At 32.3% G+C, this 15,683-nt stretch overlaps 1 protein-coding gene across 5 annotated transcripts in view; it reads left to right on the top strand.

The window, feature by feature from the left end:
* Nucleotides 1–7,793: 7,793 nt before the first annotated feature.
* LOC114317079 (lysine-specific demethylase JMJ27) overlaps nt 7,794–15,683 on the top strand; it is a 29,670-nt gene continuing 21,780 nt past the window's right edge. For 4 of the 5 annotated variants that reach the window (XM_082923613.1, XM_082923615.1, XM_082923610.1 and 1 more), the window contains exons 1-7: nt 7,882–8,859; nt 8,989–9,101; nt 10,538–10,634; nt 10,728–10,869; nt 12,567–12,630; nt 12,707–13,589; nt 14,623–14,952. In XM_082923613.1, coding sequence (XP_082779739.1) covers nt 8,215–8,859; nt 8,989–9,101; nt 10,538–10,634; nt 10,728–10,869; nt 12,567–12,630; nt 12,707–13,589; nt 14,623–14,952 — 2,274 coding nt within the window. In that variant the 5' untranslated portion in view covers nt 7,882–8,214. Of the gene's footprint in view, nt 8,860–8,988; nt 9,102–10,537; nt 10,635–10,727; nt 10,870–12,566; nt 12,631–12,706; nt 13,590–14,622; nt 14,953–15,683 lie in introns of all 5 variants that reach the window. The other variant, XM_028263773.2, reaches the window with a different exon arrangement.

Below are 15,683 nucleotides of genomic sequence, written 5' to 3'. Positions count from 1 at the left end.
GCATAATTTATTGGATGCAAATAAGGTACCGCGTGGTAATGAGTCTGTTTGTTGCAGTTTCTTATAAATTAATGTTGATAATCAAAAAGCACAAGTCGAAAACACCATTCTTCCTTTATTTAGATAATTCGTTTTTTCCGATCTATTTTAGCTAATCCTACCTAATAATAAGTTGTAAAGCATCCGTAGTAGAGCCCCTAAATCACTCCCTTACCTATTTTAAGGGTTGGGACTCCCTTTATATCACCCCATCAGCTTCCTTATAAGTCATTCAAAATTAATATTTGTTACAATGACTCCTTATTTGTAGAGAGTTACTGTAACTCTCTCATATTTGACACTAGTCGTCCATTCAGATGTTCCAGACGAGTGATCTGAGCAAAACTTGCTTTGCCGGTTGTCCACCTAGATGTCCAGCTGGTCGACCGCCCCGTCACTGCTCTGCTCTGTCTGCTCTCCATTTTTGTCAAGCTCTTTATTATGATCATCATCATCTTCTTTATTTGGGTCATTGTTCCAGAACAACGAAGGCAAAGTTTGGGACTCAACAAAGGCTTCATCAAAGCTACGTGGCTCAAAGGGTCTGAACCCTTTCATGGGATTGCTTGGAAGTGCAAGTCCAAGTGGAAGCTCCATAATTACCATATATATATTCAAGAACAACAATACAAAAGTCAACACAAACTTGTATGTATAAAAGATGGGTTTGATTTGATCCGATCACACTAGAAAGTAGAGATATGGATTTTAAAAGGAAAAGTGAAGGAAGATGATGAAAAAGGGAAAGAATAGGAAAAGAATATTTTAATAACATTTTATGAAAAGAATAAGGAGTTTGATGGGAAATTAAGGGCTAGTTTGGCATGTACTAAATAAGTCAAAAAGTTAAAAAGTCACTATCTTATTTAAGTCTCATCATCTTATTTAAATCACATCACCTCTCTAACACATCACATCAAACCCAACCCAAACCCAACCCAAACCCACCAATAAGTCAAAAAGTGCACTTTTTTAGGACATCCCAAACCAACCCTTATGAAAAAGTGATTTTGAAAATAGGGAATGAATTTTTTAATAATATTTTAAGGTAAAATTTAAGTAAACTGATAGGAACGCTAATAAAAGTTGCAAAAACTTTTTTTGACACAAACTGTAAAAGTAAAAATAAACTATACACATTTCATAAAAATTATACAAAATATCCTTAATGTCATGTGATGCCTTCCTCTATTATGAAAGACGAACAAATATTGAAACTAATTAGCTTGTTTGGTTTGAGTTTTCTGAATTCACTTTGTAGAAAATTAAAACTTTTATTTTTCGTATTTTTTTGGTTTTTCATTGAATTTTTTTAATATTTTAAGTTTTTTTAAAAAAATTAAATACACTTAACATAAATATACTTAAAAAGTATAATATTTGTGAATATTTTTTTTAAAAAAAATTCACTAAATATAAAAAATACAAAAAATATGAAAATTTAATGTATTTTTCATATTCTTGTGTATTTATTAATTGTTTAAAATATTTTTTTACAAATATTTTACTTTTTAGATACATCTAAATAAGGTACATTTAAAAAAGGTAAAAAAATGTTTAAAATTTTAAAAATATTTACTAAAAACAAAAAAAATAAAAAAATAAAAAATTTAATTTTTAAAAAATTAAATCTAAAAAATTGAAACCAAACCTAGTGAATAGTATGGGGATTGGTTTGACAGATGCCTTTTTATTTTTTATTTTTTATCTTTTACTTTTTTAAGAATAAACTTTTATTATAAATAGTTGATGCAATGGTGGTAAAAAGCATTGTTTTGAAAACCGGACCGGTGAGCGAACCGGAAAAGGGACCGGGTGGATGGGTCACTGGTTCAACCGTCGGGTCGAAGCGGTCGAACCGTGACGTCATAATTAATATTATATAATTAAAATTATAATTATAAATTATAAATAAATAAAAATATATATAATTACTGAAATAATAAAAAAAAGTGTTGCATAATATTTACTAATAATATTTAATAAAGTCATAATTGTTAAAAAAAAGTCACTAGTTTTAAAGAAATTAAAAAAATTTAACATTCCCTCCAAACAAATTGATTGAATGCTAGATTTAATTTTGGAGGGAAATAAAATTTTCAACTTTCCCTCCAATCAAATATGATTCAAACAATTTGATTGAATCCCACATTCAATTTTTAGGTTCTCTTTGAACAATTGTTTTCCTATAAATAGGAATAGACTTTCATTATTTCTTCAAGCTTCCAATGAGACTCCTCCTCATGAGAGGAGACTCTTGAAGTAAGAATTTTTAGTCAAAATTTTGATATAATATATATATATATATATAAGAAAGAAAGAAAGAAAAAAAAAACCAACCGGGTTGGTCCACCGAACCGGCGCCGGTTCACCGGTTTTCCCGGTTGGACCACTGGTTATTCCGGTTTTCACTAATAACACCGGTTTTTGGCCAACCCCGGGTCTTGAGGGTTTTCCGGACCGGAGAGGGGACCGGTTCCCGGTTACACCGGTTCGACCGGCCGGGCCGGTCCGGGTCTGAAAACCATGGTAAAAAGGATACTATGAGCAATTTTGACAACACGATAGTAAGCCGCGTCCAATCATTGAATGCGGATGCTAGACGCTTGTTATTTTTGCCAAAATTGATTTGGGATTGTGGTTAAACTGATTAAATTGATTTGGAATTGTGGTTAAACTGATTAAATTGATTTGGGATTGTGGTTATAAGCCACAGGTGAAATTAAGGAACTAGCTTTCATTTTTTGTCAATTTAATTTAGCCATGTTGACAGATAACATAGATAAATGTTACGCAAATAAACACACAAAAAAATAATTTTTTATCAATTTCTGACATGAATTTTTGAAAAAATAAAAAAACTTAGAAGTTATTTGGGATGTCTTACATAAATGTACTTTTTGTCTTTTTAGACTAAAAAGTTGAGGAAGAAAATATGGTTATTGGGTTAATTTTTTGATTTTTTATGAAAAAATATATATTAAAAAATTGTATAAACTAGTGTGTAGGGAAAAATTAAAATTGAAAATTGTGCAACCATAATTTTTTATTTTTGATGAATAGTGATAATTTTTTAACTTTTTAAATAATTTTTTTACTTTTTAACTTTTTTTTCCACTTTTCAAACTTGACCTTAATTAAAAATAAAAAAAAATAATTTTTTACCATCTTCCTAAACCTTCCAACATAAGTTCAAGAGTTAAAGAAAAAAATGGGGACCGACTGTTTATCAAAAGTACTTTCCCAATAGCGCATGGCCCACCTTTTGACTTGCTTTTGTTGTTGAAAAGTTTGGTTCGATTTGGATTTTTTTTTTTTATTGAATTTTTAAAATTATATCACTTTGTTTGGCTCTCATTTTTTAAAAACAGTTTTTAAAAAATTTTATACTCTTATTTTCCGTATTTTTTTGTTTTTATTGATTTTTTTTTTAATATTTTATGCAAATTTTTTACTTTTTAGACACACCTAACATAAATACACCTAAAAAGTAAAAAAATTGTAGAAAAAATCTTTTAAAAATTCACTAAATACCAAAAATACAAAAAAAATATTTTTTATATTTTTATGTATTTCTTATTTTTTTAAAATATTTTTTCATAATTTTTTTACTTTTTAGACACATCTAAGTAAGGTGCATCTAAAAAAGTAAAAAAAATGTTTAAAATTTTAAAAATATTCACTAAAAATAAAAAAATACGAAAATCAAAAAACTTAGTTTCCAAAAAATTTAATCCAGAAAACTCAAACCAAACACATTATTATTGTTGATTTTTCTTTACTAGCTTATATATGAAAAATAGTAATACAATACAACCAATAAGAGCACATTTAAATTTCAATTCAGTAATAATACAATTTATTTCATAAAAAATAAGTATACGTAAATAAATAATAATAATAATAATAATAACCGAAACGACAAAAGTTGACTGATATGGGCTATGCCCAAATGTTATGTTTCACTGGAGGATTCTATTTGTATCAACAAAAAACAAAAAAAAAAAATTATAAAATAGATTCAATTTTTTAATATATTTTATTAAATTATTTATAATTATAATTTATCGTTAATATACCTATATTTTTTTTTACAAATTGTCCATAATACACCGAAATGATAAATAAATCAAAAATCTTAAATTACAACACTTTAAAAACCTAAAACAAATTTTTCATTAGAGTTTTTCCTTTTGTTCACCTACAGATTTCTCGGTATCAATTAAACCCATCGCTATTAACGATGCATAATTTGATATTTATTGTTCTTTACTGCTTCAATTGGGATTTGCGGAAAAAACAAAAACAAAAGCTTATTCTTTATATTATATACGTTCCAGTTGAAAACTTATAATGTTGTTTTGTTTTCTTGGCTTCTTTTGAGAAGCTAATTAAAAGTCACTATTCAGTTTTTAATTAATTTTAGATCATATCATTTCTTTTATTTTTAATATATATTTTTCAAAAAAAGTTTAAAAAAAATTAAAAAAAAATAATTTTTAACTATCTTCTTTTTAGCTACATATTTTGTACAAGTCAATCATAGTTCGGCACGTGGCAGAATAAGGGCAGTACGGAAAAATAATTCAAATCTTCAATCATAATCACACACGTGACAGTTAGCATTGGTTTGTTATAGATCTGCATAACACTGAATCAGCAAAGAGATGCAAGATGACGTGACCTTAACGATTACTCACATATTTAAATTCACAATCAGGAGGGAAGCCTAACTGCATGTGACATAGTTAAGCTAGCTGCAATGAAGCATAATCAGTGATCGTGGAGAGATGGTTCGACAGTTAGAAATCCATTTCGACGGTTGTCATTAAAAAGTATAAATAGCAGAGAAGGCCTGGAAAAACGTCCAGACTCAGATCCAAAAAATCAGTTTTATTCTACTTTATTTCTTTTCCAGTTTTACATTTATTGTTCTTTACATTTCTGTACTTCAAATTCTCGTGCTGCATTTCGTTCATAAGAATAGTTTTCAAATAGCTTGTTGCTGTAAACTTCTACGAGGCTGATTTGGATTGTTGTAAGTCTTTCATTTTGCTCAATGAAATACTACAATTGTTCTTCATTTAATCATTGTTTGCTTAATTCTCTTAAACAAAGCCACCAATAAAAGCCCTCTTCATTGAGGTTGAAAAGAATTAAAACACAATCGTCTGATAATTGGTTGGTAATTAATATTCTATAAGGACTGATTGATCCTTGCTGGCACGCTCATAATTACAAAAATAACCTTTGAAAGTCAAAAAGCCAACACTTCTCAAAGAGAAATGTTACGTATCTCAAATATTCTACCAAATATTTTACAAAACCTCTCACATAGGGTGAGACTCACACAAATCCACATGTGTGTGAGTCTCATACCCATTTGAGAGGTTTGATAGAATATTTTGGGTCCCCAGCATAACTCTATCCCAAAACATCCATTGTTTCTCTAAGTTTTTGCTATGGTGGATACGATGGAGGAGAAGCTCTGGAGATCACTGTGTATGATTATTTTACCAATCATTGTAACATTGAACTTATGCATTCATGCCATGTCTTGATGTTGGAAAACCAAAAGTGTAATATTAGGAATCATGAAAAAAAATCATAAAGATGATTATGGAAAATTTTTTATCTTTACACATATAATAAAATATCACACACTAATTAAATGATGAAAAATCTTCACAATGCATATTATGATATTTTTTTCACGATCCCAAACATTATTCAAACCAAAACGGCCCAACTATTTCCCGCCACTCCCATTCCTTCTGCACAAGATTTTGATATTGTTTTTGTTCTGGTATTCGAGCTTTGCACTTAATTATTATTTTCATTTATTCTTTTGTTTTGCTTAAACTTTTTTTCTATTTTGTAAGTAACAACACCATAAGAAATAATTATATTTATGATAATTGAAAAGTTTTGATGGGGTGAATTGGAGTTTTTGAGTGAAGAAGAAAATAAAGAAAAAATAATTAAAAATTTGAGAAGAAGATAAAGAGAGTTAAATATAAATAATACGTGATTTGGGTGTACCATGATAAAAATATTTTATTTTAGGGTTTATTGTGTATTGTCCATATTATTAAGGCCTCGTTTGGGAATATTTTTTTTAGTAATTTTTTAGTTTTTTAACTAAAATATAATGTAAAATATGTTTGGGATTATTTTTTAATTTTTTACGAAAAGATGAGTAAAAAATAGAGAGAAAATAGAATATTTGACTTTTTAGTATAGATTGTTAATTTTTTGATTTTTTTAGTGACTTTTTGAGTTTTAAACTAAAAAATAATGTTGTCAAACAAGTCCTGAATTTATGATATAATAAGAATTAAAATTTTAAATAAATTATTATTTTGGTGCAGATAAAATCACCCGTTTCACTCAGTTGGAAGTTGGGAAGATTTGAGGGCCTTTAGACCCATGACAAAAAGAGAATTGTGGGCCAGGAACGTTATGCCTGTGGTATAGATTTGGGCCGGCGAAGTTCATTCACCTTGGGCTGATGATCCAAATTGCATAGTATAAAGTAAATTACAAATAGTACGTAAGTAAATTACAAATAGTACGTAGTTTAATATTAGTTTGCTAATATTAATTGATTTTATAAATTATATTTCACCCTTTTAAATTTATAATAACATAAGAAATAATCTCTTTCATTAATTAATCATTAAGTCAATTAACAGTTTTTAATAATACAAAAAATATATTTTGATTAACAGTTTTGATAATTTTATTATTATATATGAGGGCATTTAGGAAATTTTAATTTATTTTTATGTTAAATAACAAATGTTGACAATGTGTCATTTGAAAATTTTAGAATCACAATAAACAATTTATACTTTAAATAAATATTAGGAAGTTTATTTGTAATTACCCAATATAATATTATCAATCCTATTGATTTCACTAGCTTTAGATTATTCACAAATATATAATTATTATTTATATCTTTGCTGAAATAGATGCCTTCAAATGGTTAAGATTCTAGTCATATGGTTAGGTTATAGGTAAATTATACTTACCTCTTCCCAGAGGTTTTAGAAAAATACTGTTAACCTCATACTTTTGACATAAATGCACTAATTTTTCTTAAGATTTTAATTCACGTAATAGTTATATTATTTTTATCAATAATTAATTAATCATATAAATAAAAAAAATTATATTATCATATTTTTTTCAATAAAAATATATATTTATTTTTGTTTATTCGACATGCCAAATGTAACTAATGCTCCCTTTCACTCTAATTCATAGTAATTTATTCTAATATGAAATTTATGTATTTATATTTATATAATATATATGTCTCCATACATTTTGTGCGTTTGTATATTATGAAAACCAAGCTCTTGGAAGTAGTGGAAAGGAGGGGCACCTTTGTGAAAAATAATGAGCAACGGGTAAAATATATATATATATATATATATGGTTTTTTTCATCTACTTTTAGAATTACTAATAAATAAATTCCTATACGTATAAGTTGGAAGAAATATTTTCATTTAATGCACTTATCTTTAATAAATTTATTATATCTATTAATATATCAGTTAGTACATTAATTCATATATATATTTTAATTATTTATTGTCTTTAACATAATGATTCTTAAAAAAGTTAATAATAAGTAAAATTTTAAGAATAAATCATCGATTAATTTATCTTATAAATATTATACAATCAATATAAAATTATAAAATTTATTTATAAAGCGATACAATATAAACAATTAAGTTCAGATCAGTCATCCTTTCCCAAAAATCAAAATAAATTTTCAATTTTTAAGGTTTTGGGCCATTCAGAAATCTTGGGCTGCACATATCTCGGGACCGGACCACTAATCCGACGGTAGGGCTCACTCTGTCTGGTACCATCTTGGAGCTCCATGCGCACGTTAGAACGCATCGCTTCACTCGAATTCCTCATTGTTCCCAAGTTGACACCTTGAGAGCCCCAAATTGTTAAATTATTCAAAAAAAACAGGAAAAATCCATGGTTTCAGCCGCAGTTTTGAGCCTCAATAGCAACCAATTCTCTCTCCACTGACTGTTCCTCAGTTCAAAAGCCGAAGCCCAAGAATCGCTAATTCACTCCCAAAAGGGGAATATATTTTCTCGCTCGGGAAAACCGGAAGGAAAAGAAGGGAGCTGGTCGGAAAATGGAGGAACTTGGTGGGTCTGACGAGAATGTTCAAGAACAAGGGGTTTCAGTGAACGATGAAGGTGTTCCTGTGAGTAAAAAGCGGGGTAGGGGTCGTCCGAAGGTGAAGAGGGATGAGGGGAATAGTGATGCCGTGATGGCGGAGAAAGGCCAAGAAAGTAGGGGCGAAGATGAAAATGGTGGTTGTTCTGTTGGGGAAAGTGGGAAGAAAAAGAGGGGAAGGAAGAAGGGTACTAAGGTTAGGGTTTCTGAAACTGATACAAAAGATGAAGAACACGAGGAAGGCCAAGGAGGTGGAGGTGACGATGAAAATGGTGGTTGTTCTAATGATGAAAGTGGGAAGAAGAGGGATAGTAATGTTAGGGTTTCAAAAACAGATACAAAAGATGAAGAACATGAGGAAGGCCAAGGAGGTGGAAGTGAAGATGAAAATGGTAATTGTTCTGATGAAGAAAGAGGGAAGAAAAAGAGGAGAAGGAAGAGGGGTAGTAGTGTTAAGGTTTCAAAAACAGATACGAAAGATGAAGAACATAAGGAAAACTTAGATCAAACCAAGTCTAGGTATTCTCTCAGGGCTGAAAGAGCTATAAAGCCAGTCAATACAGAATCCAAGCCAGTGAGGGGTGCAAGGAAGGATGAAAATGTACTAATTAGTACTCTCTCTATCTCTCTTTCTGTTTTGCTTTAATTTTGATGCTTTTTGATTTCAATTGATTGAATATTTTGAATTGTGTTGTTGGGGTTTTCTGCTTTCTGACTTTGGATTTTACAGGGTCAATTGGTGTCTAATATGTGTCATCAGTGCCAGAGGAATGACAAAGGACGGGTCGTTCGGTGCACCAAGTGTATGAGAAAGCGATATTGTGTTCCGTGTATGACTAGATGGTATGATTTGAATGTTTTACTCATTCTGCTAGTATTTAATTTGTTACAATTGCTTTATTTTGTATGATTTGAATGTTTGTTGATTTTTTGAGTTTCATCTGAGGTTACTTTGTAATGAAACTTTGTGCAGTTTATTCACCCAAAAAAAACTTTGTGCAGTTGCCACTGCTATTTCTTTTCAATTTAGGGTTATTCCTACATTTTCTTTCCCTAAACTGTCACCATTTTTTCTCCATCATTAAATTACTAATTTCATCCATTTAGTCCCAAAAGTTTATAATTTCATTTCTAATTTCAGCTAATATAGTTCCATTGAAGACAATTGTCCAAATCGGTAAGTGTCAAAACCTACTTAAACCATACCATCAAACACTCATAGTTTGAAATGACGGTTGGAGGAGAAGATGGGTGTTTGGTTGCAGGGTGTAAGTTGTCTAATATAGTGTGAGTAAGTAGGTAAGTGTTTGATTGTATGATATAGGTTGTCCAAATTGTAAAATTATTTTTTTTGCTCACTAAGCTAGGTTTTTTTACCATTATTGATTGGGATTTGGATAGATTGTCTCCAATTAGACCTTATGAATCGAAATCCAAAATTTTAGGAGCTAACTTGATGAAATTGATAGTTTAGGTTTAGGGGTGATAAAAAAAAATGACAATAGTGTAGGGGATAAAAGTGAAATTAACCCACACTTTTGCAATAATTACGTTGAGCTCTCTTTTAGTAAGGCTAATAAAGTGTCCAAAACTAATGCAAATGGTGAGTAGGTACTGAAATGAACAAAAATGAATATATATATTTTAGTAGAAAAGAGATAACAACATCATTTTTTCATTCATACGACTAACAAAATTAGGGAAATCCTATGGTACACACCCCTCCAAGGGTGTGTACCATATGCACCCTATCACAATTGGTGTAACTTTATCATGAAATTTCGTAACATCAATGGCAAAATGCTTAACCTCGCCACAAATTAGCCTAACAAAATGTCCAAAATTTTGTGGTTCATGTAACAAAGTTTGTGGCTTGGTTGTGACATTTTTTATTACCCCAATTTGTGGCGAGGTTATGTATTTTGTGGTTGATGTTATGAAATTTTATGGTAAAGTTACACCAATTTGTGGAGAGTGCATATGGTACACACTCTTGGAGGGGTGTGTACCGTAGAATTTCCGAACAAATTATTGATGAAAAATGGTCTGATTGTTGCGTAAATTAAAACCTCAAGAGAGACCACTGTAATTATGTAAGAAGTGTGAGGTTAATTGTGTTTTTTTTCAAACTTCAAGGGAGGTGAGTGTAATTTACTCTCTCTCTCTCTTCTCTGTGTGTGTGTGTGTGTGTTAATATTTCATTTCTTGAAAGTAACCATTATCTTCTCTTTTTGTTATAATTCTATTGTTGTTATCGTGACTTGTTTAATGGTATGTAGGTACCCTAAGATGACTGAGGATGATTTCGCTGAGGCTTGTCCTGTTTGTCTTAAGATTTGCAATTGCAAGCGATGCTTACGTTTGGATGGACCAATTGTAAGTTGCTTCAGCTTCTTAGTTTATGCTTGCCTGGTGTCTCTTTTTGATGTCTGTACATGAAATACCATATCTTTATCCCTTTTGGTGCAGAACCTGAAGAATTTAGAAGTTAAATACAATGATAAGGAAAAAATTCAGCACTCCAAATATATACTACTAGCACTTCTTCCATTTTTGAAAAATTTCAATTGGGAACAAATGACGGAGAAGGAGGTGGAGGCTAAGATTCAAGGTATTTTCTACAATTATGATGTTAGGTGGGCTTCCTATTTCAATGGGATTCAAGTTCCTGCTTTGTTATTTAAACATCTTAATTACTTTCTACTCTTGAATCAAAATGGATTGTTTAAGAAAATTTTGTGGCATTGAAAAATGAGGGGATATAACGCGCAGGTGGATTTTGGGCTAAATATTGCAAATGACTAGGAATCTTCTCAGAATTGCACCACAGGCTGAAGGCTGAAAATAAATTACAAATCCATGGAATTAAGATGAGAATGTCCTTATTTTTGTCTCTTTTGCAAACCTCCCCAAACCTCTTCACGTACCCTCCTTCGCCCTTTGCCGCCACGCCCTCCACTTCCTTTGCCCTCCCTCGCACACCTACCATTTCCCCACCGTTTGCCACTCAACCCCTCCACCCTCCACCTCTCCCCCACTGTCTGGTGCCCAACCTCTCCACCCTACACCTCTCCTTCATTGTCTACAGCCAAACCCCTCCACTATTCACCCCTCCCCCCACCTCCGTTACTTCTCCACGCCCTCCTCACCTCTCTTTCACCCTTGCCACTCCCCTACCCACTTATGCCAACCCCAGTCCATCCCCACCCAACCCAACACACACTAGCTACCAGCACCACCTAAAACTCTCCAACTCCTCCCCATTGCCACCCCACACCTCCTTTCTCTCACTGCTGCAAATCTTGCAGGGTGCAAGTGGAAATCGTGTGGGGTTGTGCACCAGTGTTGTACCATATACGTACCCAACACAGCTTGCACTTGCACCCTTCATATATTAAACTTGTAGTATATTGGACTTGCACCCTACAAATTTTGTTGCATCAGGGGAGAGGAGGTGTGGGGTGGCTACGAGAAGGGTATGGAGGGTTTTGGGCTGTGTTGGTGGCTTGGGTTTGGGTCGTCTATGGTTTTGGGTCGGGGAGTGGCGGAGGTGATTGGAATGGGTGGAGAAGTGTCAGGGAGGGTGAGAGGGGTGGAGGAGTGTTAGGTGGGGGTGGGGGTGGGCGGTGAAGGTGGGGAAGTGGTGGGGGTGGTGTTGCAAAAGAGATGAGGGCATTTTCGTTCTAATTCCATAAATATATATATTGGCAGTCTTTCACTTGTGGCATTATTTTGAGAAGATTGCCATTGATTTACAATATTTAGCCCCAAAATCCACCTGCAAGTTATTTTTCCAAAAATAAATCACTTTGCTTGGTTTAGGTTTTCTAAAAACACTTTTCAGAAAATTTTACTTTTTTGTTTTCCGTATTGTTTTGTTTTTATTGAATTTTTTTAATATTTTAAGCAATTTTTTAAATCTTTAGACACACCTAACATAAATACACTTAAAAAGTATAATTTTCGTGAAAAAAAATCTTTAAAAAATTCACTAAATACCAAAAATACAAAAAAGAAAGAAGAAGAAAATTTAGTATATTTTTCATATTTTTGTGTATTTATTAATATTTTGAAATATTTTACTTTTTAGATACATCTAAGTAAGGTGCATCTAAAAAAGTAAAAAAAAAATGCTTAAAATTTTAAAAATATTTACTAAAAACAAAAACAAAAAAACACGATAAACAAAAAATTCAGTTTTTAGAAAACTGAAACCAAACACAATGACTATATTTTTCAATGTCTGTGAATGAGAATTGTTGTGTCAACTATATTGTTCTGTAGTTTACTTATTGTCTGGTTGGGCAGGTTTATCATTGTTACAGACAAAGCTACAACAGGCGAAATGCAGTAAAACAGAGCGTGTCTATTGGTAGGTTTTTGTGAATGATTTCAATCTGTTTTTATTAGTTTGCTGACAGATTAATGTAATTGCTTGTTATATGCAGCAACAATTGCCAAACTTCTATTGTTGACTTCCACAGAAGCTGTCCTCACTGTTCTTATGACCTATGTCTGATATGTTGCCGGGAGTTCCGCGATGGCCACCTACAGGGAGGTGAGGAGGAAGTTATCATGCCGTATGTTTATAATGAACTGGGTTACTTTCATGGTGGGGAAAGCTGTTCTGAGTCTTTGAGGAATACAGAAAATTCAGATATACCTGTTGGAACTAGCAGAGTGGATAATGTTAAGTCAGTGTCTGAATGTACGGCTAATAAAGATGGTAGCATTCCTTGTCCCCTGGGAACCATGGGTGGGACTTCAATGAAAACAGAGACTATAGATATACCTGTTGGAACTAGCGAAGTGGATAATGTTAAGTCACCATCTGAATGGAAGGCCAATATAGACGGTAGCATTCCTTGCCCTCCAGAAACCAGGGGTGGTTGTGGTCAGGGCATCTTGGAATTGAAGTGTATGTTTGCAGAAGACTGGGTTTCAGAGTTGTTAGTGAAGGCCGAAGAGATAGCCAAAACTTATGACCTTAATGATGAGCCTGAAAGTTTTCCACAATGGTGCCCCTGTTCCAATGAGGCTGGTGAAATTGACGTTGGCAGTAGTAATTTAAGGAAAGCATCTTCTCGAGAAGATTCGGCTGACAACGATTTGTTCTGTCCAACCGCTAAAGATATTCAACATGAAGATTTGAAGCATTTTCAGTGGCATTGGTATAAAGGTGAGCCGGTGATTGTAAGTGATGTGCTTGATACTACATCTGGTTTGAGCTGGGAACCGATGGTTATGTGGCGTGCATTCCGTCAAATTACAAATCTCAAACATTCCCAGCTTTTAGATGTGACTGCCATTAATTGCTTGGATTGGTGCGAGGTTAGTTTATTTTTCTAACTTTGTTGTGCCAGTTATAAATCTAGTTTGCTGAATATAGTTGATGTGTCAATTGATATTTCTAGTCCATCAGATTATCTTCTCAGGGTTTGGTAAGATTTATTGACGCAAAATTTTTATATGAGGTGTATTCGTCAGCCATGGTAGATTTTTGCTATTGTAATAGTTGCTAAATGTTTTGATATTGCTTCATGATTTCATTAGGATATGTCTACAAATTCTGAATATGCCTTTGTATTTCAAATGGTTTCTTGCTTATTTTTTAATTCTGAGTTGACTGCTTTTTGATATTTTTTTTTTTGCTTTTAGAAAAAGCTAGAGTAGTTTAATGCATTGAAGTCTTTCATCCTAAATGTAAAGAATTAATAACTAAAGATCCTTTTTTCCACATGCAAAAGATTAGCCAGTGTCAGTCACGATAGTAAATTTGATAATCAGCGTGGCACTAAGAATCCCCTCTGGTACTGATGAATGATTATTATTGTTACATCATTTTTAGTTTTGTTTTTCCTCCTTACACTATACATGTTTAAAGACACAAATATGTATTTCTGCAGCAAGTAACTTCCCCCTGGACTGATGTTTTAATTTATTTATCTTTTCCCCCCTTCCGTACTATCTTCATGAGAAAACCATCCGTTACTTGCTACCTTCTTTCTTTGTTTCTTTTTAATTTGGAATTTATCTTTTCAAATATTCCCAACTGCTAGAAAATTTTGTAGTCTTGATGAGTTGATGTGCATGCCGTGAATTAGTGTAATATCAATTGGTTGTTCTTCTGTGCACTGATTATAATTGGATCTAAAGTTAGCTTTTGATGTGGCTGCACTTTTACAGTGTTTATTGTATTAGTATCTGATTTTGTTTTTTATTTTTCTACTTGTTCTTTTTATATTTTCCATTTTAATGGAGTCTGTTGTTGTTGTTGTTTTTTTTTCTTCTAGCTTATTATTATCTGATGCGTAAAATTTTTTCAGCTATTGGTTGATTTTGTTACTCTTGTGATGAAATGCAGGTGGATATTAATGTCCACCAATTCTTTAAAGGGTATTTGGAGGGTCGATTTGACAGTTATGACTGGCCTCAGATTCTTAAGTTGAAAGACTGGCCCCCATCAAGCTTGTTTGATGAACGCTTACCTCGGCATGGTGCTGAGTTCACCAGTTGCTTGCCCTTTAAAGAATATACACATCCTCGCTGTGGCTTTCTAAACCTTGCCACAAAATTACCTGAGGCAACTTTGAAGCCAGACTTGGGACCAAAGACTTATATTGCCTATGGAGTTGCTCAGGAGCTGGGACGTGGGGATTCTGTAACCAAGCTTCACTGTGATATGTCTGATGCGGTATGCTTTGTTTCTTTGAGTTTCTCTGTACACTTCAGTGCCATTCTTTGTTGGAAATTCTCTGTAGGATGGGATGGCTGCTTGGATTTTTTCACGTCCCTTTGCTTGTCTGTTTTTATTTTTTCCTGATATAATAGTCTGTTGTGTTCATATAAGCAGGGGAAAGAGTGTTATCAATGCATAACAATTTGGATCAGCGGTAGTGTTTAAAAATTCTATTGTTGGATTTGGCCTCCTGCTGCGTGTTAGAAATAAATTATGCCTTGGGGGATTAAGAGGCTCAAGCTTTGTACTATCTTTGCCTGAAGATTTTGAAATACTTATATGCACATACATAACAGGGTAGTTAAGTAGATGGAGATAAATTCAAGTATACAAAGTTTTTGAATTTAAAATATGTAGTAATCATGTAGAAACCTCTAGCATTCCAAATTTGTGGCATAAAATTGTTTAAGATTTTAAAATTTAACTAATTATTTAGAAAGTCCAAGGTTTCTTGGCAGTGTTAATTTTATTTTTTAATCATATACTATAATAGTAGTTAAAATGTAAAGAGTGTAGAAATTAGGGTTGGGATTAAGTAGAGAGAGAGAGAGAGAGAGAGAGAGAGAGAGAGAGAGAGAGAGAGAGAGAGAGAAGAAAAGAGGTTACGGCAGAAAATAGGTTTTTTGGTTCTTAATCCAACCCTTCACCTCAGCATTTATTTATATTAAACTCAATTGTTGCACATG

Source organism: Camellia sinensis, chromosome 1, assembly GCF_055761805.1.
Source record: "Camellia sinensis isolate YWXY chromosome 1, ASM5576180v1, whole genome shotgun sequence".
Taxonomy (NCBI): Eukaryota; Viridiplantae; Streptophyta; class Magnoliopsida; order Ericales; family Theaceae; genus Camellia; species Camellia sinensis.
The sequence above is the reverse complement of the archived record's forward strand: the minus strand, read 5'-3'. Positions and strand labels throughout refer to the sequence as shown.